The sequence below is a fragment of the Poeciliopsis prolifica genome, unplaced genomic scaffold (genome assembly GCF_027474105.1).
Source record: "Poeciliopsis prolifica strain line A6 unplaced genomic scaffold, Auburn_PproV2 SCAFFOLD022, whole genome shotgun sequence".
In the NCBI taxonomy this organism is placed as follows: domain Eukaryota; kingdom Metazoa; phylum Chordata; class Actinopteri; order Cyprinodontiformes; family Poeciliidae; genus Poeciliopsis; species Poeciliopsis prolifica.
In genome coordinates, this window is record NW_026562397.1 from 3,956,086 (window position 1) to 3,981,884 (window position 25,799).

General features: G+C 38.9%; 1 protein-coding gene across 4 annotated transcripts in view; it reads left to right on the top strand.

The window, feature by feature from the left end:
• The window catches only part of pitpnm3 (PITPNM family member 3), a 122,764-nt gene extending 103,839 nt beyond the window's left edge, over window positions 1–18,925 (top strand). For 3 of the 4 annotated variants that reach the window (XM_055045374.1, XM_055045375.1, XM_055045377.1), the window contains 10 exons: window positions 3,463–3,669; window positions 3,751–3,899; window positions 7,055–7,171; window positions 10,228–10,344; window positions 10,430–10,578; window positions 10,673–10,822; window positions 13,000–13,183; window positions 13,281–13,409; window positions 13,544–13,938; window positions 15,901–18,925. In XM_055045374.1, the coding sequence (XP_054901349.1) occupies window positions 3,463–3,669; window positions 3,751–3,899; window positions 7,055–7,171; window positions 10,228–10,344; window positions 10,430–10,578; window positions 10,673–10,822; window positions 13,000–13,183; window positions 13,281–13,409; window positions 13,544–13,870 (1,529 nt within the window). In that variant the 3' untranslated portion in view covers window positions 13,871–13,938; window positions 15,901–18,925. The remainder of the gene's footprint in view (window positions 1–3,462; window positions 3,670–3,750; window positions 3,900–7,054; window positions 7,172–10,227; window positions 10,345–10,429; window positions 10,579–10,672; window positions 10,823–12,999; window positions 13,184–13,280; window positions 13,410–13,543; window positions 13,939–15,900) is intronic. The other variant, XM_055045376.1, reaches the window with a different exon arrangement.
• The last annotated feature ends 6,874 nt before the right edge of the window (window positions 18,926–25,799 follow it).

Sequence of the window (25,799 nt, forward strand, 5' to 3'; positions counted from 1 at the left end):
AGCGTTCACAACACGTAGGGCTGGATTTATCTTCTTGTTTCTTTTGGTTGCCGATGAGATCAACAGTTAAGTTTAACAAACTATATGAAGGAGAATGCTTCTGGTGTTTATCTGGGACAAATTTTTATGTTAGGATAAATTTAAAGTAAATAACTGAGGGGGAAAAATCACCAGTGTGAAACAGAAATGTGAGGTTTTCATAAAGATATTTATTATTGAGGATTGTTTGGGCCTCAAGAAGACTTAATAAAAGGGACAAATAATTGATCATTTCAATGCTTTATGAAGAAATATGATGCTTGTGTTTATCACAGAGCAAGCAGCCAAATAAAATCCAAAAACGTATAAATAAAAAAAGGAGATCAATGTCAGTCGAGTATAGACAATTTAGTAAATAAATAGTGTAAATTCAGAAACAGTTATTAGATATTAAGAATACAAGTAACAAACATTTACATGTGGAGGATGAGACAATCTGACAGACATCAAGGATTAGCAAAAACAAGCTGAGAGAGTGATAAAATATTGTCAACAGGTTTTTTTGTAGCAGTAGATTAATGATAATCAAATGCACAGACTTAAGACCTCATAAAAAGATCAATCATTGACATTAGCTTTTGAGTTTAGTTTGCTGGTTTAAGTCGTTTTGTAAATCTTTCTGGGGTTTTTCTTCATTTGCTCATTTATTTACTTAATTAGGATTCAATAATCACTTTCCCAAGTGTAAAGACTCTGTGATTTGGTCCTGACTTTAAATGAATGTATCTCTCTGCCCCAACACCTAAACAACATATGAAATTCTGTTTACATGACGAAAATCAGATCTGTCTCATGAAATGCAATACACGGCTTTTGTTTGAAGCTCAAAATTTCTTCTAGAGGACCTAGCGCTCTGTAAGAGAGCCTGAATTGTACACTACCTTAGAAGAATGCGATCAAAGTACATTTTCTATGACAATGATATTGTGAGATAGCAGGTTGGTCAACAGCACGTCCCCAGACGAGCTCTCATCGTCCTGCTGTTTGAAGAGATTCAGCTCGGGTTGATTAGAGATCTCAAACATCAGAGACATTTTGGGATTCAAGGAGAAGAAAAGAAGAAACTCTTCCAGAGCTCCTTCAGAATAAAACAAGAGAACAAATAGAAACAGGTTTTTTTATTTGTTTTGTGTTTCTACTGGTGTGAGGTTGAAGGTCAGATCAGTATTGAATTTAGTTTGAACTCTAGTTTTAAATCATATGTTCATCCTGTCATGTGGGAGGTCAATCAGTAGACAAAAGAACTGGTTAGAAAGCGAAGTTTGATTCATTCGTTCTTGACATCCATGACCTGTTGTCACTCTGCTGAGACCTGAACAGATCAAAGTGTCTGTGAAAGCTTGTGGCTCCTGGGAAAAAAATTAGGAAGGAAAAAAAAAAGAAAAAGAAAACATTACGCCATGTGACTAATACAGCACCGTATAAAACAGGAGCTGCAGCAGGTAAACGTCTACAGAAACACAAGTAACTTTCTAAAAATTGTCACCATGTTGTGATAGTATTTATGGCACAGACAATCTGTGGGGAAAAAATCTAACTAATCTAACTCTGTGGTCCTACTGCCATCTGCAGACGTCCAGAAGTCAGTGAGAAACAACCAATCAGAGCGAGGAGGGTATCAGCACTGTCATCGTTGTGCATGCACTCCAGCTGTGCTAACGACGGAGAACCAACGTGGCACCACAGGAAAGCTCATCATCAGTGACCTTGCTAATGGAGAATTAGCTGATTGACAGCACTTAGCCCCTCCTCCTGTCTTTACAACTTACAACAATCGCTTAGGACCGACTGATCCGCTTTGTCTCTGTCGTCGTCGTTTGTCGAACGGTTTCCAAAACTGTTTTAGTTGACAGATTTAAAGGTGTGAATGGCTGTGAGGGCTCAAGGTGTTTCAGCTGCTTCTTCACAAGAATCCTCAGTGTTTCATTGAGACTTTAGATGTTTGGCCAACACAAAAAAGCAAATAATTGATAATAATAAGGGTGTGTCTCTGGCAGTCTAGAGACTGTAATGCACACAAACTATTCAGATTGGACGGGGAACACTACAAGTTGTCTAATAGGTATTTAGTCTTGACTTTGACTGGGCCATCTAAACATATTCAATTTATCTGATGTATACCAGAGTGCTGCAGCTCTGCTGTGCATTTTGAGTCCCCCACTGAAGAGACCTGGATTTATCTCCATCCGTCTTCTCATTAAGCAGCTTTTCTGTCCCTGCTGACAGAAAGCATCGCCGCCATGTCTCACTGTAGAAGCTGTGTGTTCAGGATGATCTGCAGTGTTATTTTTCTGCCACGTGTAACGTTTATTAAATAAAAGTAGCTCCAGATCAGCTTGCACTTTAATGTCACGGTCACAACGCAGAGCCGGTGCTACAAATGTGCAGCAGTTTGGCTCTGAACATTCGTATCGAAAGCTCTTGACAGTCGATGAAAGACATTTTTCTGAAAGTTGAAGCTGAAGGGGAGGTGAAACCGTCTTCACAGGAAATCTTCCCCTACATAAGGTTTGATGTAGGCTGTGCCTCGAGAAACTATTCTATATTTTAATAATTCTTTATGTAGTGTGGGGCACCTGTTAATTTTCAAGGTTTTTTGTTCAATAACTGACAAATAAGATGTAACTTGGATGTATCGCAGAGACGAAATGTCTTACCGTCTTGTTTTATTATTTTCAACTTGCTGAATTGGAGAGATAGGAGGTGTGCAATACTCTATAATTTTAAAGTAGAGTTAAGAACTTAAAATGCAAAAATAAGATAACATTTCAAGAGGGAATAAAGTATCAATACCATGCTCATATAGATCCAATACTGATACCAACCTGGTATCAATATTATTGATATTTTGGATCTGTCTGCCCACCTTTATTAGAGATATCCTTCTTTAAAGAAGGACTGCGTTTTTGTGAAATGGAGAATATCAGCCTCAACACTTTGTCTGTGAAGACGGGGCTTATTTACCCATATTCATCATCATGTTTCTAAAGAGCTATGTTTGAGAAAAATATTCCAACCTAAACAATTACAACTTAGGAGAAATATGTTATTCAAAGAAAACGTAAAATGACCATTTCATGGTCATTTGAAAGACCATTAAATGATTTAGTACAGGATAAGTGGGAGCTTTGTGAAATTTAATTTAAAGGTAAGAATCTGCTAGTACTTGCTAACTATCTCTGGCTGGCTAGAGATGGCGGATCTCTAGCCAGCCATCTCCAGCTAACAGATAGTTCTCTGCCATGTCACAGTTTTGGTCCCCTATGTTTCTTTAGTACATCATTGTTGTAAGTCTTAATTTGGATTCATTATGATCTTATAAAGTATTGGAGAATCATGACCCTATCTGATTTGCTTTGTCATTAAGGTATTTTCTTCTTCTTCTTTTCCCACTTGTCCTCTCTTTCTGTTTTCCACCTACAGCAGAAAGCATCCAAAGCAACCCGGGTGTGTTTCTGGAAGGTGACAAATCCCACGGCGGTCCAGCTTCACCGCATTCCTGTGAGACGAAGACGGACGGAGGAGGAGAAGGAGGCGGCGAGGCGAGAGGTCATAGAGGCAGCGTGACCAGCGTGGAAAGCGAAATGTCATTGTGCTCCATGAACCAACTGGGGAACACCATCGCTAACAGTGAGTGGGAGGCAAACGGAGCCGTACAGCAGCCCAGAACCCGGCGCGTCTTTTAACGCATGCTGTGTGTTCTGGTCTCAGTTTCCAGCAGCTGGTGGGGCTCCAAGAGGCTGGACTTCGCTTTGTACTGCCCCGACGTGCTCACCGCCTTCCCCACAGTAGCTCTGCCCCATCTCTTTCACGCCTCCTACTGGGAGTCCACCGACGTTGCTGCGTTTGTTCTCCGTCAGGTAGCAGAGCCTTTTTTTTTCTTTATTTTTATGTTTTACAGAAATTGAGATATATTAATTCCCCCCCAAAAAAGAGAGAAAAATTTAATTAACCATGAAATGAAGCAGAGCTAAAACACTAACGACAGCCAGTTGCTGGTAGAAGACTAAAAATCATGCAGCAATTGCTGCTCTGCATGTTGATTTCCTGTGTTCTTGATTTTAGGGAGGGAAAATTGCCAATAGTAATTTTACCAATTACAAAATCTAAAAAATTGAAAAGGTTGCTTGTGTGAGGCAGCAATTATGCACCAATCAGTCTATTATCTTTTTCAAACTAATTATTCGGCAATTAAAACTGTCAAACATATTCACTAAGGCTTTTAAATAACTGCTGTCATTGTGTGATATTATAACAAAAATACCAGAGGAATCCATGGGGGTATTTTTCATTTCTGAAACTTCTGCAATTTAATGAGAAAACCTTGAGAAAAAAAAGTGTTTTGTGTCGCATTAATAAAGCATCACCAGTCTTCTGTCACACAAACTGATGTGCAAAAACATTGTAATAATGCTGCTGCAGAAAAGAATGAAGGATATATTTATATTTAATTTATATATATTTAATGTAACCATAAAGTGAAACTTCTTCACATCTCGAAACAAAAAGTAGTCATGAATCCAAAAAAACACTTGAAAGTAAAAAAAAAAAAAAAAAAAAGCAACCACTTTGCTGTGATCTTAAGTTTTCAGCTTTTCTGTTTTTTTTTTTTTTTCTCTAGTGTTGTAGGATCACTTTAGATGCACACAGAACATCCTGACTGTTATCAAACACCGAAATCTGCAATTAATCATCTTCCCTTGAGAGCGCAGAGCTTCATCTATCTCATTCAAAACGATAACGTGGTGCCAGGGACAGAAGGCCGGGCGATTGATTGCGTACTAGACGATGTTAGTTTAAGTACATCAAAGCCGTGCAGAACATATTTACAGTAAGACGGAGAAGAAACGGAGAACACTGTCCGAAAACAACAGCTAAGTGAACGGATCTGGCTCTGTTTGTGTGATCCTGTTATTAATCTGGTGGACATCATTTCATAGAAGCAGTGGTCATAAATAAATCTCCAGTTACATAAAAAGGAAAGTTTAATATTACAGAATCTCTTAATACAATGAAACATTAATGGGAAGAAAACCACTTAAATTATGGAACTGAAAATTAGATTAGCTCATTTGAACTCGGCCAGTTGTGTTATGATGTATTGGAGTGGGAATATATGCTCACCTTTAATTGGTAAATCACAACAAGGTTGATCTGATGGGAAAAAAGTATCCAGAAATGTTAGGTTCTGCTGCTTCACTCTTTATTTTTGTTTGCACCCCAAAGGCTGTGAGGAATATTTTTCTACAACATTTTTACTTCTCATCCAAAGTAATGCTCTTTGCAGCTGATATTGATAGTTTGGAACATCGGAGCAAAATACTTCATTTTGCATGTATTTTATATGAAACATCGTGTTTACAGTATGACCTGAAGGACAGCGGCGACTGAATGAAAGCAAGTCAGTACTTCATAGTGGATGACTGATTTTTCTTCTTTTTTTTACCTTTGCCAAAAGTAAAGGGTTCAGTTTTAGGTTATGTGATTTGCAAACAAATGATAAAATGTAAACATTTTATCCAACTGTACCCAGTTGATTCTTTTCAATTTCAAGTCAAATCTTAGACTTGGGGAAGCTTTGTTCGTTGGTTCGTGGAAGAAAATCGATTTGTTGTTTTCTTTGTTTCTTTATTATTAATAAAAGCACATAAAAATGTGGCATGTAATTATGTTCTGGCTGCAAGAATCAGAAATTTTAAGCCCGTCTTGGTTCAGACGATCTTTGGGTCCTTTGTTACCTGAAAGGAGCTTCACCAGATGAAGAGGTAAACAAAACGGCAGATAGCTGCATTTTTCTGCTTGGAACGGACAGGCTCTATTTTCTTTCACTGTCAGCTCTGACATGTCACCTATTCTCAAATATATATATATATATAGATATATATATATATATATGTAGAAAGAGAGAGAGAGAGAGAAAGGGAGAGAGAGCGCGATTGGACCAGGAGTGGGATAAATGTCTCTCTTCAAAAGCGAATCATTTAGCTGTCAGTTTCACTTTATGTTTTGTCATATTGCCGATAAGAGCAGAAAGCCATTTCCCGCAATCAAGCTTATTAATGCACCTTTTTTTCTTCCTTTTTTTTAAGTTTGACAAATTTCTGGAAATGTGTTTAGACTGAGAGCATCTCAAGTTTCAAGTGAGTCAGAAATTACATCCAGGGCTTCTTTCATCTGACGACTTTTTATGAAATCCCCTCTTAGCACTTAATCTGTGCTGCTGCTGCTCTCTCCATTAGCGCAGAGATTTACAGGACTCAAACTGCAAATGAAGTTTCAAGGCTTCAGCTCACAAAGCCTCTCACAACAATGTCGCCACAGTGTTTTTCTAAGTCATTGCTGATACACAAACTCCAGTTTTCTGTAGGTTTGAGGGAATAAATGTGTATTTTATGTATTTGGGTTTTTTTTAGTCTGACATAAATTAGACTATTTTTTACTTGTTGAAGTTAAAAGTGTATTATCTGAAATATTTCTGTTTGCTAAATACCAGAATAATAAAAAAAGTTGTTTTTTGTTGTTTTTTTTTTTTGCATTACTTAAAATTCCAAAGATCCACTTTGTTCGTGTTTGATAAACAGCCTTTTTATCATGTAGAAATTTGATCAAGATGTTTTGAGTAATCTACAATTAACTTCTCATAGTAGTTTACTGATAAACTGATCTTACTGCGACAGGTTTTCACAAATTGTCCAAAAAATGTTACGAAACATTATCCTGGCAGAAAACATCTGAGTCTGAAGAAACTAATAAAACAAATGAGCTGAAATACCCTTTTCTATTTTCATTGCCACTTCAAGGGACTTTAAAATCACAGCATCTACAAATAAATGAAGAAAATGTGTGCTGGCTTCTTATTGAACAAATGAGCACAACTGAGCAAGATTAGAAGACTAAAATATAACTCAACTGTCTTTGGTGAATCCAAAATCTGTCAATAATTATCTGTCAAATGATTATTGACAGATTTTTTGGGGGAAATGAGCTGTTCTAATAACTGGATGTTTGTTGACAGCTCATGCGGTGCGACTGCGTGCGGACGCAGGAAGCAGACCACCTGGACTCGGCTCCGTTTTCTCCTTCCAGCCCACGTGAGAAATGGCTCCGGCGGAGGACGCATGTCAAGCTAAGGGTGGGTTTTCCCACACAAACGTATTTGCATCATGATGTCTCAATGCAACTTTTTCACATCTGATACGATGCCGATATCACCGCTTTGAGTATTGGGCGATACAGATACTGACCCGATACAATATCAGCATGAATCATTGGTGCTTTTATTATTCATTTTGTTGTGTGGAATGTTAGAAATGGCTTGACAAATTGAAATTACTCAGAGAAAAACAACAACACGTATGTGAACAGTTCACTTATTTATTATTAACCGCTGGATTTGTGTGTGGGTTACAATCGGTGCTGGATAGAAATATCAACCTAAATATCAGATTGTTACTACCCTTCTCTGTTTACTGGAAAGACAGATGGTTACTGGTATTAAAATGCTCTCCTTAGCTCTCAGCACTGCTGCAGTTAAATTTGAACTTATTCTGATTCTCCTTCAGTGAAGAAAGGCTTTTTTTAAAAAGCTGTATTTTTATCTCCTCTGTGGATCCGTGTCCCACAATGCCTTTTCATTCACTCGGGTCTCAAAATAAAGTTCTCACGGACGGCGCAATTGTGTTCGCTTAACTGTGTGACTTGAAATTCTGAAAACTTTCCCACAGCTTCACCTTGAAGCTCTGAATCAGATAGTCACACGATTCACCCGAGACTCGTCGAGCAGAACGACCAAGGTCGGACTTTTAATTGGAGGAGTGAGTGAAGGTTTTCTTTTTTCCTTTCTTTTCAGATGGCTAAAAATAAACCTTTCTTTTTTCAGCGGATTATGGGAAACGGTGCTATATTTGAGTTTGAAGGCTTTTTCTTTATTTATTTTTTTCTTTATTTTTTTGTTCAGCTCCTCTAAATGAGCTTTTTCTGGCCTGTTGATTCACGGTGAGTGCAGTGTGATGTTCAGCAGCTTCTCCCGGATCAGTCTGCCAACATATCCGCTGCTTCAGAGACACTCGACATAAACATCCGAGGTTACTTGCCCGGTCAAGTAACCTCGGATGTTTATGTCACTGCTGGAGGGGAATAGATGTGCATCTTCCATCGTGTTGCTTCTTCACAGCTCTGTCTTTCTGTTAGTGGAGCGTCGCCCTGAGACGCCTGCTGCTTGTTTGGGTTGTCATCACCTGCAACCTCACAGCGAAGCTGGACCATCTGATATAAATGTGACCAGGTGTTGAACTTTGCCTGCGTTTTCATGGCTCACATCTGCATTCAGCTGAGGTTTCTTTGTTTTTTCATCTCCCATGTTTGCTGTCACAGCGTCCCAGAGAGAGCTCCCGCTGTCAAGCAATTAGCTGCTGATGGAGCTAATGGTGAGGAGCGGCTGGTAACGCTGAGCTTGTTTGTGAGGTGATACTTGCTTTCGATCAGTCTGCATTAGCTGGTTTAATGACACAGTGAAGTTCAACACAAACACCACGGATCTCATGAGGGCTTTGCTGTGTGGCTTTTGACGTGGTAATTCCAGTGGTAATAATACAAGGGATTTTTTTAAAAACAAAATTCAGCGAGTCTTGCCGTTAATCCACGATGAACTAAAAAAAGATTACATTTGGTTGCTACTTTCAATTACACATTCAAGAAATAAACTAATATGTTAGATGTTTGAAAGAAGTTGCTTCTCTCTCGTTCTGTAAATTTTCTGTAGAGTTGTTGATCTGCAGAGTCCCGTTCTGGGAAACATCTGGATTTTAAAAGTGTTTCTTCCTGAAGGGAGCTGAGATGAGGAACACACTTCCTGTTGGACCCACTTAAGTACGGAAGTGTTCATCTTCCAGAGCTTGGAAATAAATGCGGGAGCAGTTTCTCATCATAACGAGAAGGTTTTCTAGTTTCAACTACATGCAAAATTCATTGAAACGAGAAACGTCGTTGTTACAGAGACTAAAAAAACGTAGTTTTAATGAGAAACTTTCTCGTTAAACCGAGATGCAAGACTCGTTAAGACGAGAAGTTTTCTTGTCATGACAAGAGGTTTTCTTGTTGTAGTGAGATGATTTATATATCTCATTTTAATAACACACAAACCTTGTTAAAAGGAGAAACTTTCTCGTTGAAACTAGACATTTTCTATCTCGTTACAACAAAGTTTCATTTCAACAAGATGCAAGGTTGTTACAAGTTTCTGATTATGACTTGTGAAGACAGCATAAGTGTTTTTCTTCTTGTTATAAGACTTTAGTTATAATGAAAAGTTATAACAAAATTATGACTTTGATTATGGGTTGCACTTAATTTGTCTTCTGCAGTTTCATATCTTGCATGGCAATAAATCCTTTTACATTTAGTGTTTTTATGAGAAGCCTTACACAATTAATTACGAGAACACAGCTGAGAAATCTGCTGAAACGGTAACTAAACTACGTCCTCGGGTCCGGCTGGCATAGAAAACAAAATGTGATTCCTCAGCCCGGACGGCCTGATGCTCTTTCTGCTCTTTGTTAGTTTTTGCCCCCGTTTTCTCTCTGGGGAAATTCAGTTTGAGACCAAAACAGCATGCATGAGTAAAATGCCTTCATAGTGACTATATGATAAAGTGAAGGTTATAAAGATCTCAACAGAGTTGGTTGTAAGGCCAGAATTTATGTCATGCAGGAGCACCAGTGAGTTAGTAAATTATAGATTAATGTTCTCATTACTGGGTGATAAAATGCAGCCGTCTTAGTGAAATCAGATTTAAGGATCAGTGTTTCTCTGCTGGTTGGCTCCTTTGAAGTGAAGTCAAAGAAGAAGAAAAGTTCAAAAGGAGACATCCTGCTGCTCTGGACTGTCCAGACAACAAGACTTAAAAAGTTAATGAGATTGAAACTTGAGAATAAACACAGGAGCAGGGAAAATATCTCATTTCCTTTTGTGTGTTTTACCTGCTTTTTTGGATGAATTTAAAAAGTGAAATATAACAATGATTTCTCCAAAAGTAGCATTCTCCACTTTGCCGTGGGAAAGTGTTCCTGTTTTGTTTCTTTTTAAACTTTGCTACTGCTCGTATTTTTCATTTATTTATTAATTTAAATTTTTTTGGGCAGATTTATCTAAAACTCAATGTTTATTTATTGTTTTCCGTATAAACAACAGAACGTCACCGCTAACCACAGGGTGAACGATGTCATAGCAACAGAGGACGGACCTCAGACGTTAGTGGGCCGCTTCATGTACGGACCCTTGGACATGGTTACTCTAACCGGAGAAAAGGTAAAAAAACAAAGGCAAAAAACCCAAAGGCACAGCTAATTGAGTGCAACATATTCTAACCGTCTAATTACGTGACAAACCTCAGGTCGACATCCTGGTGATGACTCAGCCTCAGTCTGGCCGCTGGGTGCACTTTGACATGGAGGTGACCAACAGCAGTGGCAGGGTCACGTACACCATTCCCAAAAGCAAGAAGCTCAGCTTGGGAGTGTATCCAGTAAAAATGGTGGTCAAGTAAGCAGCCTGATAGTCGACTAACATTTAAAATGGCGAAGTGCAAAGCCACAGTCACAGGTGGGTGTGACATTTCCTTTTTTCTGACCCAAAGAGGCGACCAGAGCAGCGCTGAGGCCTACCTGACCGTGTTGCCGCGGGGCATGGAGTGTGTGGTGTTCAGCATCGACGGGTCTTTTGCTGCCAGCGTGTCCATTATGGGGAGCGACCCCAAAGTCCGGCCCGGAGCCGTCGATGTTGTCAGGTAACGCAAGCACAAGCACCAGATGTGTGTGTGTGTGTGTGTGTGTGTGTGTGTGTGTGTGTGTGTGTGTGTGTGTGTGTGTGTGTGTGTGTGTGTGTGTGTGTGTGTGTGTGTGTGTGTGTGTGTGTGTCATTATCAGTAAAGGCGGGAGGAAGTCCTCCAACTCCCATGTTTACTCTGTTTCAAAGTCACACATAAAGACATGAGAGTCTCAAGGTGAGTCCAAAGTCAAAATCCAGAATCGAGTCCCAAATTCTGTTTTACATTTTTAATCAAAAATCAGTTCAAATGACCCAAAATTTGATTTAATCATAGACTGATGCTAGTCTTCAAACATTATGAATGCAACTTCAGCAAGTTGCAAGTGGAGATTTCAATTGGTAGAGGAAGTAGGAAGTGGCATCAAAGTTCCAAAGCATAAATAAATAAATAGAATGAGGTCGGATATTTGTATCATTGTAAATATTAAACCAATATCACAATATCAGTAATTTTATGTGTCCATTGTGTTGTCCAACTCTGAACCTACGTCAAACAGACGCAGATCAGGAGTTAACAAAGCAGCAGTATTATGTATTTTCCAGGCACATAGTGTTATTGTATAGCACCATCAGGTTAGAGTGTGACCTTCATTTGATATAAAACTGTTGTATCAAAAATGACTGACACAAAATTTTACTTTGTAATTTGATGCCTTGACTGAACAAGCTGAGGCGTTGCACTAGGCTGATATTTTCTCACCTTTAACCCCTACATGTCCACGGAAGTGCCTTTGTTTTTGCCTCAAATGACTCAGACCCAGGTAAAATCCAACTCGACTCTTTTGTAGCTTCATCAATGTGACACTAAAGTCGATACATATGAGAGTGGAGTGTGGATGGAGCACACATTTCTCCAACTACACGTTTATGTTTCGTTTTGCTAAAGCTACTTTTGATTTCCCAGAATAACAAACAAACTCATTGAGCATTTAGAGGAGTTTGAACTTCATCTGGCAATCGAGCAAGTTCGCCCTCAGACGTGTCTCTCAGATTCTGCTGACAGACACGTGTGTGCAGAGACCAGAGTGTGTGTGATGTGTGTTCAGAGACCAGAGTGTGTGTGATGTGTGTGCAGAGACCGGAGTGTGTGTGATGCTTGGATGACACAGCTATCACTGTGACTGTTTCCATTATGCTGTGACACTTTACTCTCTAATGCTCTGACATCACACCTTGTTTTTTTGCTCAAACTGCAAATTCAGCCAAATGTTTTTAGATCTTTAAAATCAGTAAAATCAGGTAAGTGACTCTAGAAGTGCTTTACAAGAATATTAACACCCCTGGAGCTTTTTCTTCTTTTTTTTAGATAACTTTTAATGTGTTTTTTGGGGGGCAGGGGATTTGTATGATATACTAATAAAAATAGGAGATAACTGGCAAAAGAAAATATGGTTTTGAGATAAGCCCCGCCCCTTTTACACTAGCTTTAACCTGTTCTGATTGGATGTAGCTCAGAAAAGGTCTTGCAACAAATATTCAATCGAAAAGATTACTGTACTTTTTAAAAGTTGAAACAATTAATTGCGATGAAACTATGATAGAAATAATCAACAAATTAATTTTGTGATTAATCGTTAACTTGAATAATGCAGTCGCCAAAGCCATTTGCTGTTAGAAGTTTTTGTTGAGCTTCAAATGCATCGTTTGCTACAAATGACCAATCATTCACTAAAGGGATGCTGTGTTATTGTATTTTAGGCAATAAAATGTTTATTTTCTTATTTAAAAGAGAAGACCGTTGAATAAAAGAGTGCTCTACTATACAGAGAACAGATGGATTTATATTTCTAAACTTCACACAGGGTGACTGTTTGACAGTGAGGTGTCTGCTAAAGTCAACTGGTTGGATTTGATTGTTATGGAAAATGTCTAGGTGTGTTAGAGTGAATGGGAATCGGTGTGAATAATGCATCTGTTGAATGTGTCCAAAGTTCCTTCCACTTCTATGCTACAGTTTGTGTTGTTCTGCTTTTAAGCTGTTAGAGGAAAAAATTCAGAGGGAAGAAAATATAAACCCAGATTTGCTCAAAAGTTAACTTTTTTTTTTTTACCATATCTCTCTGCACAACTCCTTGAGAGACTGTTGGATGAAAAAAATAAACTGTTCCTATTTGATGCCGTGTGTTTTTCTTGCAGGCACTGGCAGGACCTCGGGTATCTAATCATCTACATCACCGGTCGGCCTGACATGCAGAAGCAGCGCGTCGTGTCTTGGCTCTCGCAGCACAATTTCCCGCACGGGATGATCTTCTTCTCTGAAGGCTTGGTTCACGATCCCCTGCGACAGAAGACCATCTTCCTTAAAAACCTCATACAGGAAGTGAGAATCACAGACTCTGTGTCTTTCTGCTACAGCTGGAATGCCAAACGCATCCGCAAGCCGATGATGATTGTTTTCCTTTTCTCCCTTTGACCAGTGTCACATCAAGATAAACTCTGCTTATGGCTCCATGAAGGACATCTCTGTTTACAACATGTTGGGCCTCAGCCCCTCACAGATTTACATCGTGGGCAGACCTTCGAAGAAGTACCAGAATCAATGCCAGGTAGCAGGAGGGTCGTTTGGACTCATAGCGGTGTTTCATTCCAGCAGTTCCCCTCCAACCACTTCAATTTTCTCCACGTTTTTTGCTCATTTACTTCCCATCCGACCCATTTCACTCCTCCTGTCTCGTTCCAGTTCCTGAGCGAGGGTTACGCAGCCCACCTCTCCACGCTGCAGTTTGGACACAGAGCGCGGCCCAAGAAGTCCCCGTCCGTCCGCATGGTGCTGAGGAAAGGCTCGTTCGGCCTCTCCGCCAAGCCCGACTTCCTGTGCAAGCGCACCCACCTGCGGAGGACGATGTCAGTCCAGCAGCCCGATCCGCCGTGTGCGCCCAACCCCAAACCGGAGCGAGCCCAGAGCCAGCCGGAGTCGGACAAGGACCACGTTGGGGGAGGGTCCGGGGGAGTCGGGCAGAGTGCGTGGGGACGAGCCTCCATGCACCGCGGGGACACCACGCCCTGACACCAACATGGCAGGAGTTCAGGAGGAAAGAAGAAGAAAACTAATGGGTCTTGGTGTCCAGGGCCAAGGTGACGTCTTGTTTTTTATTTTCCTAAAGATGAATTCAAAGGATCATTTTACGTATTGTAATAACTGTCATCTTACAGGTCGCACTAGATTGTTTCACTTGTTTATGAAAAGGTATTTGCTCGTCTAGAAGTTGTCCCAGAGGTTTTTGAGATAAGCGATAATATTGTTGAGACCGCTCCAAAAGCAGAGGATGGCCAATGGCACAGGGGATTGTGGGTAAACATGACTAAAACAAATGCTCTAGCAGGAGAAATGGCAAAAGAGAGATTCTACAACCATTTTGGTTTACATTTCGTAAAGAAGAAAGTTGTCTTCTTCAGAGGTTTTTGTGTCGTTACCTTCAGTGGTTCTTAGTGCAGCGCCACCGCAGGCGAGAGGTAGAACAGGTTTTTCGAACGATTTGTGTTGGTTTGACACAGTGCAGGATTCAGAAAACCTGATACTGGGACAGAGATACAACAATCACAAACATACCAGCAGTGGAATAGTTCAGAGCAAAGCATAGTGATGAGTTAACTTGCAGCAATGTATGTTTACAAATGCTGACCATGTGATTTGACTGGGCTTCAGCTATTTTTCCCCAGAAACTGACGAGTTTTCAGGTTTTTTTAATTCATCACTTTTTCCTGCTTGACATTTCTAACATTTAAAACCCTTCCCTGGTTTGTAGCATCAAACTGTAATAAAGCACAAACCGCAGCAGGTCCAGACACCTCACAAGGTGCTGTAAATGTATGTTTCATCATCAAAACTAAAATATAGTATTAAAATGAAGTTAGCAGAGTGATTAATGAAGCTTGTATTTAATCTGATCCACTTTTGAGAATCCGAGGCTCTGACGTAAACGCAGATTGATTTTGCTCACTAGGGCTCAGTTCCAGCAAAGTCAATAAATGTCTGTATTGATTAAATTACGTTCTCTGCTAAATCTGATATGCGGTGGTGGCAGAGACCTCATTATTTTTTATATACGGGCCACTGTATGAGCACACACTGTAGGGGCATAAAGAACAATAACAGGAGCGCGGCATGAAATTTCAAGACAATTACAATCTTTCCCTCAATATTTAATATTCCCGTGGCAACTAGAGGAACAGATGCTATTATTAGCTCCGGTTCCCAAGCAGAAAGCAAATGCAAATTTGTCCATGAGAATAAATATGCAAGTGCAACTGTGACATCTTCCAAATGGCGTAAACTCAAGCCATTTTCAAAAAGTGTTGTGAAGATGGAAGCCTGGCTGCTGTGTGCATGTAATGAAAATGCAGCTACTGATGACAAAAAACAGAAATCGTATGCATTGCATGCAATGTCTGGCATTTTTAAATAATACAGTAACATGGTGGAGACGTATATGAACAACACACTGCATTGAACAGTTCAATCTAGAAGAATGTTTTCTGGTGAATAAAGACAGATAGAAAGACTCATCATGTTCCTCCTAAAATAACAGAGCAGCTCTTGTGTGGCTGTTAGGATTTGGTGCTGGAAACCATAAACCTGAACTGAAACTGGGAAACCAGCAAGTAGAGAAATGAACCGTACTGATAAGAGCCTGCACATGAAACAATGGTGAATTTTTAATAAATGCAGCGATTCCTGACTTAAATGGAAAATGAATATGAAAAACCAAAGAGCCTGTTGACGATGCACCCTGGACTTTTGTCTTAAGATCTTTGGTTTGGAAAATTGAGTCAAACTTTGAATTTGAACATCTAGGATACCTCTCACAGCAATATCTTCCTCTATAATTCCACTTTATCTAACAAAGTTCTAACTTGATTAGTTTAGGTTGTTATTGACATGTTAATTTCTGAATTTCATATCACTTGGTATAACAAACTCTCCTATTCACCGACAAAAGTGTTCATACTTTTTCCCCTGCTGTATTTCTCCAGTTAGATTTAAAAACTATGTTCAAGCGGTTTATTGAATTTGTAACATGTTTTCTTACTTTGCAGAGTCTGCTGACACTTCTGGCTGCTGTACCTTGGTGTTTGCTGGCAGTTAAGCTTCACCTCCTACTTGGCCCTCGACACTTTTTCCACTCGATGGATTTCGTTTCGTGATATTCTCTATAGATGAGTTCAGTCTTCTGAATTTAAAACAGTCGCGAAGTTGTTTTCTTTTGGCAAATAATTGTTCCGAGCTCAAATGCTATCTAAATGTAAAATTTGACCAATGTGGCTATGACTATGAATTTACTGGCATCTTGTATTGTGTGTCGAAGAGCATTCAGCCTGGGATGAAAGCAGTGGACGTTTCTCCAGACTATGGAATGGAATCGTTTTGGTTCCGTTCAAAGGTACGGCTCAGTGCCGACTCCAGCCGGCACTGAGCCGCTCTGCCGATGTAAATATGCAGCTCTCACTCACCCCCCATGCTTGGGCCTCTGGACACAGGAGTTCTGTGACATTTTGGCTTAATCTCTACATGAGTTGTGCGGCCTGCGGCGCTCCAAGTATCCAATCTCTGCCTCTGCTTCTTTTTTTTTTCTTTTTTTACTCCCACTCACATCACTACTGATTCATCCTCCGTTCCAAGCAGAACAGCAGATCGCGCATTACGACGGCAGACAGCGGCGCCTGGTCTGGAGTCTTTGAAGAGAGACACGGCTCCGCTCCCGCCGAGGTCACTTTTGTTTTTCTGTTTTTTGGGGTTTTTTTCACTAAAGCGCCGTATTCTGCACAGTCGCTGCTTGGTGGTTGAAAGAATAAATGTTATGAATTATGCCTAAACATGTTTACAGGTTATAAAGCGGTCGTGACAAGTGATGAGAGTTTTCTCATTGTAACCAGCTTTATTAGCAGCTTTACTTCACTCGCTTGTTCGGCGCCATTAGCTAGCTAAGCCCACGGACTTGATCCACTGAAAAATCGGCCCGGAACGCCCCTGCATTTATTTATTACTGCTGCACTGAAAACTCGAGTATTTATGCTGAAATCCGACAGTCTTGTGCACTTGAAGTTTTACGTGGTTATGTTTGGAAAAATGTGTGCATATTTTTCTATGGGGAAATACTGTAAATAGGAATATTTTCAATGTATGTTTTTAGATCTGTGTTGAACTCTTTTCATTTTAGCCTTAAATTGTTTACTTATGTTGTGGAGCATTTGTTCCTACCATCAATCCTGGCATAAAGTGCATTAATGTCGACGTTTGACAGGTTTTAGATGCCGTGGTTGCGTGTGTGTGTGGGCGTGGGCGTGTGTGTGTGTGTGCGTGTGCGTGTGTGTGCGTGTGCGTGTGTGTGTTGGTGAATATTTAGAGAGTCTAAACGTCTCTGCAGAGGAATCAGAGAAGGACGAAGAAGCCGATGAGGATCTATCTGCATGTTCTCTTTGCAGCTCCACTGCCAGTTTTTTAGGAACAGCGCATGGATTTTTGTGGCTCTGGAAAGAATCAGTAGGGCAGAGGAGGATTACCCAACTGAGTCTTTTATACCTGCTATAAAAGGAGAGGGGATTATGCCGTCTTATGGTGTCTTGTTTTAAATAAAAATCTGTGCAACGAATGATTTGTGCAATCCAGAAGGGAGGATTATTGTGAAACTTTTTCTTTCCCTTCCTGTAGCCTGCATAAAGTTTGACTTTTGGATTATTGCTATGTATGACTGAGTGTAGTGCTGCCTCTGAAATAACACTGCACCAGTTATTTCTTGATAAATGTACGGTTATTGTAAGAAAAAAGAAAATAACTTTAAAACGTATGTGTTTTTTGTTTTGTTTTTTTGGATGTACAGTTCCAGTGAGACGTTTACGATATTCCACCTCGCAGTGATGCATAAAAACCAGACTTTTTTTTTTCAGTGTGGAATGATGATACAGCAAACAACTTCAGTGATTTTAAAAACAAGAAATGCCTGAATTGTGGATTATTTATTTATTTATTTTACAACTTAAACACAACAGTCTTTTCCAGCATCCCGTCAAAGTTTTTCAAAGCAAAATTTAACCTTTAACCCCTGGTGGACCAAGAGTAGGAGGGTTTTTCTGTCCATCACTGTTGTCTCCAGTCATTTCTGCACCAAATTTATGGTACCAGAAACGCACAAATGCAAAAGTTCTGGCCGGAAACGAAAACCTCAACGTGTTAAAATCTGTGTAATTAATACACCAAAATGAACACGTTAGTCCTGAACGTTGTGTTCAGTGAAGCTGTTTGTTGTATAATCGCTGCTCCCCAAAAAAAGAAAGGTGTGAAGGCTTTATTATTAACAGTAGATTCACACCCATAATGAATGTATGTAAATATCTGACCAGAACTGTACATGTTGTTACTGAAGCAGCCAAATGAACATTCCCATTATCAACACACACCTTAAATAAATATATTCTGTGCAGCCTGTAATGCATATTTCAAGTTTTATACTATGAAATATAAAAAAAACAGTTATTAAATGGCAAATAACAATCTAATAGTTATTTGTATTGTGAGTGATCATTATTTATATTCTTTACAGTGTTTGTGGTTCTACTGAGCAAATAAAAAAATAACCACAAAATTTATGGAAAACGGGATTAAAACCAGTAAAATGAACATCTTAATTAGAACTTTAATTTATTACAAGTGAATGAGTCTTAAAATGAAAAAAAAATGCACATATCTTTCGGTTACAAGGGCATTACTGTGATGTTACCTCTTAGTTTCACCTCAAACTTATTTAATTTGCAAACATTCTGGGCAGTACAGACACAAATCAACGACAGATAATATCAAATAATATTGTCGAGCACATATGAAATAAAGGATATTGTCAACTTATAGACCTTCACGCCTCATGACTTAACTATTGGTAATTTGCCATTTATTAACAACACATGACGTGAGCTTTACTGTAATCTAATCTTTGAATCAAAAACAAATGAAATTCCTCTAATCTACAAAATTATTTTTTGTACAGCTCTCCTGTTGAGATGAACATGTGGTTGTGTTTCTCGGGCTCGGTCCGTCTTTCACATAAATAAAGATATTTCATAGATGAAAGAGAGTCTTTTGGATTTATTTCATCTGGTCGACTCTGTGCCTATGCAGGATTTGTGCTTTTCTACGGAGACAGATCAATAAATTAGATGAACAGCTGGAGTAATATTCTGCAGATGTTTGACTCTTCCTAACAGAGTTCAGACTGATGCTCTTGGTGAGTCAGAAAATGGCCGCCATATATTGAACGTTGAAGGGCTGAAGCACGCGAAGCGTGGCCACTAAACTTTCTTTGGGTTTTTTTACAGTTACAGATTGAGTTGAAGGCTTTCAGGGTCACAAAAGGTCCTTCAAATCAGCTGTTCTCACAGAACGGCTCAGATCTATTTGAGGCTGCACTGACTCGCCGTCTTTAGAGGCCAGGTCTCCAACCCCAGTCTCTTCTCCAACACGCCTCAATCAAATGGCTCGATTCCCTCATCAGCCGCCATTCAGCTCCACAGAGGCTGGGGAGCGAGATGTTCATTCGATTGTTGGAGAAGAATTGCACCCAACGGTTGCAGGACGCTGGCTCTTGAGGATCACCGCTTTAGAGGACGTTTCGCAGAAATGAAGTCAATTGGTGTTTAGATGGTAGAAAGAAACTCACAGATTCTGTAATACAAAAAACAGATACATATAATTAGTATTAGAGAAATTTTTAATGTTCCTCACTTTTCTCATTTCCACTTTCTGTGCATTACCAAATAATTCAGCATACGAATAATTGATTAAGAGGGGCAGTGATGTGTTTTCCAGCCACATAACATAATTTTAAACCTCAATCAAGCAAATATTAACTTTTTTTGTTACAAAAATGATATGTATGTCAATTATGACTTAACTATTCAATAGTTTATCTTAAACTATCGCATAAAATCCAAATTGAATACATTGAAAGTTGTGATTATAATCAATCAGGTTTATTTGTATAGCACATTTCAGCAACAAGGCAGTTCAAGATGCTTCACATCACAAAAACACACCAATACAAAGTCGTAGGACTCGTTCTGACAACATGTGAAAAATCCAAACATATGCCTCTGAAAAGCTTTTTGAATCAAACACTAAAAGAAGCACGACGAGCCTCGGTACAAGCCTCACCAGGCCTTCCATCCTCACTTTCAGCAGATCAGCCAGACAGATCATTCACAAGTCTGGCTTCTGTTAACGCAGAGCCAGCGAGGAAACAGAAGGACAAAACGCATTAAGCATCTGCTCATTTCTCAGCTGACATTTAAGGCCAAATCGAGCTTTTAAAACAGACATGATGGGCTTTTATAGGGTTTTCTCTCTTATTCTGAGAGTTTATAGTTCATTTGGTTTCACTAAATAGGCATGAACCTCGACTTAAAATGTCTAAAATATCTAATGAAGAGTCTAATAAAACATTTAATTTAGCTGGGGTTCCTTTATGATGCACACAAACATATTACTTGCAGTTTGGCTAGATACATAAAATAAATCTGTTATTTCAAAATATTTAAAACATTGTGTTTTATTAGTCTGTATTACGTATTTTCCAGGCACATTGTGCCATTTTGTAGCACAATAATGTAATTGTTATCTTGTTATAAAAACAATGCTGTATATATATCAGATATCACTTAAAAGACATTTTAATTCGCAATTTAACACCTTGAAATTGTGCGTCTGTCTCTTTAAGAATCCCCTGCTCTTTCTGAAACTCCGCCTTCAGGAAGTCGTCACAACACGGCTCCTCTATTAACTCTGTAACAACCTTTTTATCAGGGTTTCAGTGAGAAGGAGCTTGTCTGATGTGCTGTTCCACTAGGTGTTTGCTAATTGCTGTGGGCTAGTCTGAAGGAGCTGAGTGGGGGAAGTCGACTTCTCAGTGCAACGCTCTGAAAAGCAAAGTTAAAGGCTTAACTAAGGAGCGTTATGGTCGGAAAGATCTGGAGCTTCTCAAAGAGACAGACTCACAATTTCAAGGCACGAAATTGCAAAGTTAAATTTCTTTTATGTTTGTTTTATACAGCAGTTTCATAACAACTAAAAAAAACCACAGTTACTTAATTTTGCTATATAATAATGGCATTACTTGGCTGGGCAATAAATACTTTGATGTGTTGGTGTTTCCTCAATAAACATATTTATGCGTATTGACATGAATAGGTTTTAGAATTAACCTTAGAAATCAGCAAGAAATCAAAGCAAGAGTCCTTTAATCTGGTTCTGTGTATCACAGCGGAAATTTATGAAATCTTTTATAGAAAATGTTTTTTCTTTTGTAAATGCAACTTTAAGATGTGTCTCGTTTGTTGAATGAGTTCAATTTAGTTAAAAATGTTGGATTATTAAAGCAGTAATTGCAAAAGAATTTCACATGAGCACATGATTCTCGATCAAACGTTCTAAATCTATAATTATCAGCTCAAAACTCATCCTCAGATATGGGCGAGAAATCAGATTCATAAAACTGGCTGCAGAAGTTTACTTCCAGGAGTTGGGGAGGGAAAAAAAAAAGGAAAAGTCAGAAGATTGAATTTTTGGAAGCAATTATCTCGAATGGCCTCAGGCAGAGCAGGTCAGCATATTGGAGCTGATGGTGGCATCAGATGTGACCGGCCACGTCCCCTCAACGCCCAGCTCACATCTTTCACTGAGCAAAGTCCAGAGTCATCAATATTTATTTCAGCTTAATTGTCACTGTGCCGCAGAAGGTTACTGACAGTTCGTCCAATTCTCTTCTTTGTTGTAAAATATATATGTATTACATATAGGATGTGTTTTAAAATAGCGACTATGCAATTCCAATCATAGCTGGTACTTTCACTGTTTCGGTATTTAAGGGAGACCCGTCAGCCAATCCCGCAGCTCGTTAACGCCGCTGGTGTTTAACCTACTGGATTCTGAAAGATGACATGAAAGAGAATATTTAACTGAGCCCAAGACATCAATGGAGTCTCCTCAGATTATGACTTATTTAAATTCAAGAGTCAGCTCAGTTTGCAAAGTCTACACAAATGTCTTCTACTTTTGTGTAGAGTCATGAACTGGACAACTACACACCTTATTGCTACAGTTTTATATTTAAAGGGGCAGTATTATGTAAATTTAACTTATTTGAGCTTTACCCAGTGTGACTTTGATTCTTTCATGCATGTTTGAGAAATCCGTTAGTCTCCCGTTGCAACCATTCAGCTGTGTGAAACCCCTGGGAGGACCAAGCCCCGCCTTTGAGGCACAGCTCCTCCTCCCTATTGCCGTTTCCAAGCGACAGAGCTTTCACCGCATAGAGCAGCCTTCCCCCCGCAACCCTTCCACTCAGCTCCTTCAGACTAGCCAGCAGCAATTGGCAAACACCTAGTGGAACTGAGCATCTGTACTGCTGGTTAAAACATTGCTAAAAGAGGAGCCATGTTATGGCTTCCTGAAGGCGGAGTTTCAGAAAGGGGAGGAGTTTTTAAAGAGACAGAGGCCCAATTTCAAGGTCGGATTTCTTATAAATGTTATTTATTTGACATAAATAACAAATGAAGTTAACACATAATACTGCCCCTTAAATTAAACATTCTTCAAATCAAGAACTGCTTTTTTTGTATTTAGTATTTTATTTTTATATTGGCTTATCAATAATTTCAATTGTCAGGGCATTTACATAAGAAATTAGGAGTGAAATCTGTTTACTTGTCAATAGATTTGTTTAGCAGCAGGTGAATATGTGTGGCGGGATGCTTTCAGTATGAGGTCAGATCTCTGTTTGCAGAGATAAAAGCGGCAAAGATTTTGTACTTATTTCTCGAAAACATAACACCTCCACTTACTGGTGGGCTTCACTAAAAGCTCTTTTATTGATGCTTTTTCAGTGCGAAGGTGAGATGCAAAACTGTGTGCTACAAAGTAAATATATCCTGGCAAAATAAAGCAGACGGCTGGTGTTCTGGTGACGGCTTTATTAATGTTTACATGTTAATATTGATGAGTCATGCACACAAAAGCACTTCTGTGTTTATTATGGTTAGATCTTTAGGAACAAGCAGACAGAGGCAGCCAGTTAATGTTTGGCAAACTTTTTTTGGTACAACCATAGAAATTGATAGTTGGAGCTTTCCAGATGCATAACAGAAGAAACACCCAATGAATATGACAAATGTTAGATGTTTTTATTGTTATCGTTTAGAAGTGATTATAAACACTGAAGATGTCCCGTACACTTTTTCTGACGGCAAAAATTTCACTTACAGAGGTGGAAGTAGACAGCTGGAGATGCAGCAACGGTTTCTGTAAACAGTCAGAATGATGAAGCCATTATAAAACCATCTCAAACAGGCTGATGTTTAACAGCAGGGTGCAGACTGTAAATACATAAGCTGTGTTAACCGGGACGGGTCACACATCAGCTTTTAAAGACGCCTGCCGTGATATTCGGAGCCGTTTAATGATCAAACTGAATGTCTGAGCTCGGCTCAGCAAATGAAACGTGAGAAACTGGTTGGCAGAAGTGGCATAATTTGATTGACAGGATTTTCAAACGACTTGTCAATCAAATGTCGATCATAATGCTTTTTAATTGCACTGCGCTGTAATGTCACCTGTCTAAATTTTTTTTACACTTTGCAATCACAAACTTATATTTGTTTTATTGAGATTTAATTTAACAGATTAACAATCAGGGAAACAAAATGATGGAAAGCTTAATAAACGAAGAAATGAAAAAAAAATGTGTCATGTGTTTGCATTTAGCTGCATCTAAATGAAATCCAGTCCGAGCAAAGGGTATTAATGTCTTAGAACGTCCCAGAAAACTTGAGTTACAGATTTATAAAACTGCCATTCATTATCAAGCTAATCTGAATTTGCTCGAGCAAACAAGAATCCTTCTAACTCCACTTTGCTGTCTATGGATGTTGTGTCACTCTAACAAACAACTTGTGGTTGTTGGGTAACAAAATAAATCAAAGGCAACAGTCTAATTTATATAAACTTCACTTTCTTTACATTGAAACCTCAAAACTGATAATCTGTAATTCAAACATAACTTACATATCTTTATAAAAACCCACTAAATATAAGTGAAATTCCTGTGTCTGGTATTAATGCTAAAAGCACAGATGTTAGAGAGCTTTCAGGAGCAACATGTCTCTTATAGTGAAGTTATTCATTCAGTCTTCAGGTAATGAAAGTAAAGGTTTGCTTCTCCCATAATACGGGAGAAGGAGCTGGAAGGTCAGAAAGGCAAGAATGTTAATGCAGAGAAGAGGCAGGGACGTCGAGAGATCATATGATGTATGATGATAGGATGTCTACACACACACACACGCACACGGACACACACCAACACACACACACACACACACACATACACTGACGTAATGCAGTTAGAGGAAATAAGTGACAGATACAAATCAGTGGGAAGGCATCTTATTGTAGCAGCTGGATTGAGTTGGCAAACACAAAGCCTGAGGGTCTCTGTGTCACACTGAGGGGAGATCAGTCTGCCTGAAACCAAGACTGAAAACCTGAACATAGAGATGAGAAATAATCACATTTTGCTCTTTTTTTCCTGAACAGATGTTTTTTTTTTTTTCAGATTCAGAGCTATGGGTTACACTCTATTTTGCTTACAAGCTTCTTTGTCTACCAGTTAAGTTCCTATTGATTACAAATTTCTGCTTCTCAGTTTTAGACCGTTAATTATAGCATGTTCTGAACATCTCTGATCTCTTGCACATCAGCCACTCACAATCAACGAAGCAACTAACATTGTTCATTTGGAAAAAATTATATATGCAATAGTTTTTATATTTATTGACTAGTTCTTGTAAAAAAACATTCATATTAGCGCCATAAAAAATTAGAAATGCACCAATTTGAAAATTTGGGCCAATGTCGATATCCGATATTAATATTGCTGTAATGCCCGATAACTGACATTTGAAATTTGACATTTTTACTTATTTTCAGTCATTTTTTACCGTAAAAAAGAAAAACAAGGATATTACAGAAATAAATTTAAATTCTTGTCAGTGGCAAGAACACAAAGTGTTTGAACACAAAGATATTGTATATAAATATATTTACCTTGAGTTAATCCTCCCACAATCCTTTGGTGCATCACTACTGCTATCACACGACCAAACAAATACCACATGACCGTCCTCCTTCCCTTCCCCCAAATGGCAGCAAGATGGAAATAAATATCTGTTTTTATTATCAGCCAAGTTTTATTTATCAAACTAATACTGATATGTTGAAAAATAAGTCTAGCAATGTCTGATTCCGATGTATATCATGTATTGTTGCAACTTTCTGCATATTTAGTGTATGCATTAACTGCGCTGTAATAAAAATACAGCAAAAAATCTTTGTCATTTGAAGTGTTTTCCAAAGTTCAATCCAATGTTAGTTGAGGCATGGCAGCTGTTCAGCATGTTATGACTCAACCTCAGATGGCTGATTTTTCTGTTTTTTTTCCAGTTTGATACCAGCATAGGGTTGCATCTCGTTCTCCATGTTGCCAAAGAACTCTCTGGTTTACTCGAGTATTCTCCAGAGGGACTCCGAGCCATCTGACATGTTCATGTTTCATACTCCCAAACACTTTAATGAACATGTCAGCCGACGGTGATGGAGATTTATTAGGATTATTCGCATCCTTCAAAAGAAACTGGTGTGACCATTAAAATGCACAGGGTTTTCATGAATAGTCATGACTCTCACTTCTAGCAGCTGTTCACACATTATACACAACAACAGGGGTGAAGACAGGGCGAGTTATGCTTGTTTGGTATGCTAACCACAGTAGCAGCTAATTGCCTTCAAATTACCTTCAACATGATAGCAGAAAAATCCTAAATTAAATCGAAGCTGTGTGTAATTAGAAGTTAAACTCTACACCACATTTCTTGTGTTAGCTTACATTGCGTTATTTGAA